Source organism: Brachycentrus maculatus, unplaced genomic scaffold, assembly GCF_059751285.1.
Source record: "Brachycentrus maculatus isolate JH-2025_06_01 unplaced genomic scaffold, ASM5975128v1 h1tg000201l, whole genome shotgun sequence".
In the NCBI taxonomy this organism is placed as follows: Eukaryota; Metazoa; Arthropoda; class Insecta; order Trichoptera; family Brachycentridae; genus Brachycentrus; species Brachycentrus maculatus.
The window spans coordinates 238,531-244,530 of NW_028280952.1; the positions used below are offsets into that span (position 1 = coordinate 238,531).

At 35.5% G+C, this 6,000-nt stretch overlaps 1 protein-coding gene across 1 annotated transcript in view; it reads right to left on the reverse strand.

Annotated features, from left to right (window-relative positions):
* mas (trypsin-like serine protease domain-containing protein masquerade) overlaps window positions 1-5,548 on the reverse strand; it is a 28,705-nt gene extending 23,157 nt beyond the window's left edge. Inside the window, exon 1 of the mRNA XM_088263573.1 lies at window positions 5,063-5,548. Coding sequence (XP_088119699.1) covers window positions 5,063-5,153 — 91 coding nt within the window. The 5' untranslated portion in view covers window positions 5,154-5,548. The remainder of the gene's footprint in view (window positions 1-5,062) is intronic.
* Window positions 5,549-6,000: the final 452 nt, after the last annotated feature.

The following is a 6,000-nucleotide window of genomic DNA, read 5'->3' on the forward strand; positions in this document are numbered from 1 at the left end:
TCCAGTTTTCATTAAATAACTTTCAATTTTAGTGCTCTTTAAAAAAAATTAACATGATAACTTCTTTCCATACTTAACCAGATCCAGTTTTTTATTCGTTTGTTTTATAGATTAGTAAAATTGTATTTTGAACGTTTTTTGTTTCCCCTGAAATTTTTGATAGATGAGGGTCCTTTTTCCCTTCACAGTCGATATTTAAAGAATAATAATACATACAAAATGTGTTGCAGATTTTAAAAAAAAGTACTAGATATCATATATATGAAATAAGTACGAAGTAGAAAGTATATGTCGTTTACTGTATATTCATGGACTCTAAAATTCATTCACTACCTCTCAATGGTTCGGCGACCAATTGTTACGAATCACTACACTACACATTACATAAACTAACGCCCATAATGCAACTTGCAACACAAAACACAATCATGACGCCTGTTCTTTACTCGCAATAATATAATCTGATGGTAATCTTCAGACAATGGGTCCATCTAGCTCTTGTTATCGCATTAAACTGTTATAAAGCACGAGGAAGTGCTGATCTAAATGATAAAACAAGAAAATGAACTTAAATATACCTATTTCGGTATTGTCAAACAAAACAAATGCTCGTAAAATTAAGAATAATCAAGATGTACGTTTTTTGTAGGAACCCATTTGATTGTTTTCATTAATTGATTCGGCAGTCACTTTGTGGTAAAATGTTTCCATTTTTAAATTAAATTTTACGTAGTAAATGTCTTAAAATTATGTCTTAAAATCCTCCTACCCCCTCTTCAACCTTCAACGTCCCAAGGACCCAACTCTAAAGTTTAGAATTACCTTCACATACGGAGTTTGAAAATGATGGGGAATGCATCGGACAAGTGTCACAATAGATTTTAAGAAATAGTGGTATTTACTAAGCAAAACTTAAATTAAAAACATTTATTTTTTATTGACAAGGCAAGGAATTTCCTCTACTTTGACGCCTTTGAGCACACAGATGATGCAAATCGAAGCGGTAATAAGGTGATCATGTTTGATGATATACAGAGGACGAAAGTGAGGAGTTCAGGATGAAAGTCATAAGTGCCATATGGTATGGAGAAGGAATAATAGATAAGACTAAGAAGGATAACGACACTGGCCACCCAATTATTATAATAATAATCATATTTTCAAAATTTCATACTACTAATATTTTGGAAAAACTTACAATGTTGTTGTAAATGATTTTCATGGACACGGATATTGTGCACATCTGTGAAATTGTCTGTCCAGGTTAATAAAAGTATGCCCTTCGGGCCAAGCTGTCGGTTTACCAGTCACCCAAGAAATTTGATGTTTCAAATTGAATGATAGATAAAATAAAATAAAAGCAGATATCGGTATTTTATTCAAATCTTAGATAGCTTTTTACTATTATAATTATAATAAAAAAACTCTATTTATACTACAACCGCCAACATAATGGTGCATACCTGGAAATAAATTCCTGGAAAATAGCAATGGGTAGTCGGAATTTACAATTGAGTAAATAATGCAATAATTTCCAGCCCTCTGTAGGTAGGTTACCTACATACAAACTAAAAAATATAATACAAAAAATATGTGTTTGATTTGAATAATAAGAAAAAGACCGGTTATCCGATGGTTCATAAGGCACTGCATCAAATATGTAGTGGTATCTTGATCTAAATTGTAAGGTGATTAATCTCACGTTTCAGGTACTAGTTTAGAGGATAATGCAAACATCTCTGTAATCCGAAAGCCCACATTAAAAACATGCCTAAAATGGGCTGACAAAGTGGATATTCCCGTGTCACAGAAAATGCTTTTACGTATTTGTGAAACAAAGCTTTTTACTTGTCATCAAATAAATCTCGACTAACTAAAATATTTCATTTATTTTAAAAAGTTGAATAAATACATTTAAAATTTCACAATACATGTTTGTTTTATTTGATAAAAAAATCCGTACAGATTCTCTCCACTGTAATCCGAACGGTCCACTAGTCCAAACAGAGGGTAAATTTTCGGCGTACGGATTATAGGTCCTGTTGTATGTAAATATGTAATCTATCCTAGAGCAAATTAGAAACGTGCGTTAAGATGGTTTGGACATGTGGAACGAATGAGTAAGGAAAGAATGTTAACAAAATATACATCGTTATACAAATGTACATCGTTGAAAAAAGGAGCGGAGGAAGACCGAGGAAAACTGGCATGATCAGGTATGCCAAATACTTGAAAGGGGTCGGTGGGTATGTATGAGTGTAAGAGACGAGAACTTTTGGAAAGAGCGGTGTGGAGATCTAACCTCTCTGCCTACCCCTGGACTAACTAAGTAACTAACTGGCGTGATGGTCAGTTAGTTAGTTAGTATGTCCTAGAGTAGAGCCACATTGCGATCCGCTAACCACGACGGCGCGGGGGCGGACAGTGTAATATGTACTAACATTACTCAACGGTATCTTATATCATAAACAGAGATAGAAAACAAATACAGCCAGGGTTTTATCGTGGAATAGTTGGAATGAAAGTTAGTATGGGCGAGATGTGAGAAGTGATGTTGCGGCCATACTAGTACTGGAGTGCGTAGTAATTATTCGCGATTACTTTCATCTCGGGCATTTGCTAAATGTGAAACTGATTCACTCTCCGTCGGCTAGTGCGAGTGTGAAATGTCAAGCGTCGCGTCAGCTTCTTCTTTTTCTTATCATTCGATGGCTTCGAACCCTTCAGGAGCCCTCTAAGCAGCGTCGGATAGTGGGTAGAAATCAGGTATCTAGGAAATTGTATTCTTGAAAAGTGTAGTAATATATCACTGTTTAACGCTGCCTAACACAAGGACACTCCAGAGATAGGAATAGGAGGACCTGACATGACACGCACAGAAGAAGAAGAAGAATTCTTGGAATATTCTTTACTTAAGAAGCATTCTTTAATTGTAACGACTGATTTTTACTATAACGATGTTGTATATTTAGTCTACATGATAACAAAAGTTGTGGAGCTTTCATTATATATTAAAACTCGCAAAAAAAATTAAAACTTTATTTCAAAAATTAAAATCTAAATTGTTTTCAACATTTTCAACATTTTAAACATTTTAAACATTTTCATATTGGAAAGACATCCATGATTCTAGCGTTAGAAATACCCATTTCTGACGCTAGAATCATATGGAAGTCTTTTTAGAAAGAGTTTAATTTTTTGCGTTGTGGCCTTTTGGCATTAGCAGTGATGTGTTGTGCGGTGACAATCAATGTTGGATGTGTCGAGTGAATAAAACTATATTTTTATAATAAAAAGGGTTTAAATACAAAAAAAACTAATGTTAACAGTTTTGTTAACATAAACACGAATTGTTTCCAGAACTACAAATGTTCTCATCAACAGGTGAAAATACAAACTCATCACCAACCAAAAAATCACCTGCTGACAAGAACATCTGTAGTTCACGAAACTAGTAGTGTTTACATTTTTATAATTAATTAATCGTGTTATTCCACGAAGTAAATGCGAAATCAATAAAAGGAATTATAAATAGAAGTGAATAAATAGCACGATGGATCATTTGCAGACGGGAGGAAATCTAATTTAACATACTCAACCTATAAAGGATTGTATAAGACTCGTTTTGTGTTTATAATAGCCGATATAATCAAAATTTTCATTCATAATTTTCTTTTGAAAAATTCGCCATCGCAAAAACGTTGTTTTCGTAAGTTGGCAACGAATGACGTCACAGAAACGAATCCACACTACTACTATTACAGCTCTTTAAAACAGATACATAAAGGGATACGCCTCATAACACACCCGATGACGTAAAATTTGATGACGTATAGCGGTGTCCGTTTTTCGTTTTATTCAAATATCTAAAGTTTGAACCTTCATATCTCCCTTATTTATCTACAGACTTCAATAAGAATCGTACCGATAGTATTGTGATTTTTAATTTTAATTTATTAGCTAATAATAACACATCATGAGAAAAATCCATTATTAGGGCTAAAAGATTTTTTACGTTTTATGCATTAAGTGACGAATCGACTAATAAATCAGAGACAATCCATGAAAAAAATTTATACTAATAATGGTACCCTAATATATGGAAGTGAAGCATGGAGTTTGGAAAAGAAGGAAGAAAGTTGACAGGAAGCAGTCGAAATGCGAATATAAACTCGATTACAGTAAGGTTTGTTAAAAGTATTAAAATATTCATTTTAGTTAAAAGAAGATGATATAATTACTGACTTGGCTCAATGCAAAAATAAAAAGAATAGCCCAATCCTACCCTACATAATATTATTTTCACTGTATGATAGAAGACGAACAGTAATTTGATTGAAGATAAAACAGGTTTAGTGTGCATTCGTTCCTTTGAGCTTACATCGAATTATTTCAGTGTTAGAGTTGTATACGAATTCCGCTGCATATCTTTTAAGAAAAAAATCTGAGTTATTCATTGAATCACAAGTAGGTACTATATGGTAATTTATTTGAATAACAGTTACTTGGTACAAAAATGGCCGTTTAAATAAACATTGTTAGTTATGTATGTATTCAATTTGTTGAAAATTTGACAAATTATTTAATTCTACATATATGTCTTCTAACTCTCACTAGCACCCAATGGTGCCTAGGGCACTGCATTATATTGAAGCAGTGCTATCTTGATCGTTACTTACACTTACGCGAGGGCAAGGTGATCACTCCTGCGCTTCAGGGACCAGTTCAGAGTTATAATAAAGTGATTTTTATAAACTTCAACAATATAAATATAAAACCACTAAATTGGCGTTTAAAACATATACGAGTATAATTAAATAAAATACAACACTCTTTATTTATTTCATGTTAACTGTATCATTTTATTTTTATTTTATCCGATTCTGTAGTGTAGTTATTATCGAGTTCGACTCTAGAGCATGTAGTCCAAGGATCGATTTCCGTATGGTCAAAATAAAATTGAAATATATTTTTTTTCACTCTGATATTTATTTTATTTTGGCACTTGTTAGGCTGAAAAAATACGGTGTTTTCATTTATTGTATATGTTATTTATAATAACCTGAAAGAAAGCTGCCGGCGAAAGAGTCATCCTGCGCCCTGATGGTCCAGGGCACCACCGCGAGGACCAGGAGCACTTTCCAGGGTATCATTGTTCACTCGGTTCACTATTGCGAGGTCCTGCAGACGCACTGCTCACCAGTCCGCAGCGCGAGGATCCGTCCCCAGGGTCTGGGTCCTCAGTCGACCCACTGTCGAGAGAGGCGATACATCGCAGGGAACACAATCCGATAGAACCGATTTCACGAGATATAGAGCGGAATATAAAGGACTAAAGGTACGAAGGTATCTGGCACGGTAAGTGAGCGAAACCCGATTTTGGTATTGCCTCCGCTGTTGTAGTATAGCCAATGTCCCGTAACGCGTAATGTGTACGAGTATGTAAAGTCGACCGGTGCGGGTACCGAATATAACTGTATCCGCGTTAGTACGGGCGAGCTCCGGCAACCACACGTGGACTCCGGCGGCCTTCTGTCGACTGCGGGCATCTTTGATTCACCTACTGAACGGTATTGTGGACGTCTCGAAGAGGTGCATATTTCACAAACGGAGGCACCTAGAGAAAGTCTCCACATTTCTCCCGGCCGCATCTCTAACAGCCCGACACCTTGTCACGAAAGCCGTTATCTTCCCGTCACCGCTGCGCGGGCACATCCGGGATAGTGGTTCCTCTTCTTTGCTCCTCGCGAAGTTTAACTTTCGCGTTGATTTTCTTCACTTACCTTTTTCCTTTTATTGTTGCGAGTTTAGTGCATAACATGAATGAACGAGTTCACGTTTGTTATTTGGAAAACGAGGAATCCATTCGAGCCATTGTTGATTGATTCGTAAAATGATTGGCTACGTCCAATTTACTCTTTGCAGGGCATTTTCTCGGCTCATTGGCGATTACTATTACCTCTGTTTACTACACACACCGAAAGAACAAACATTCTTATG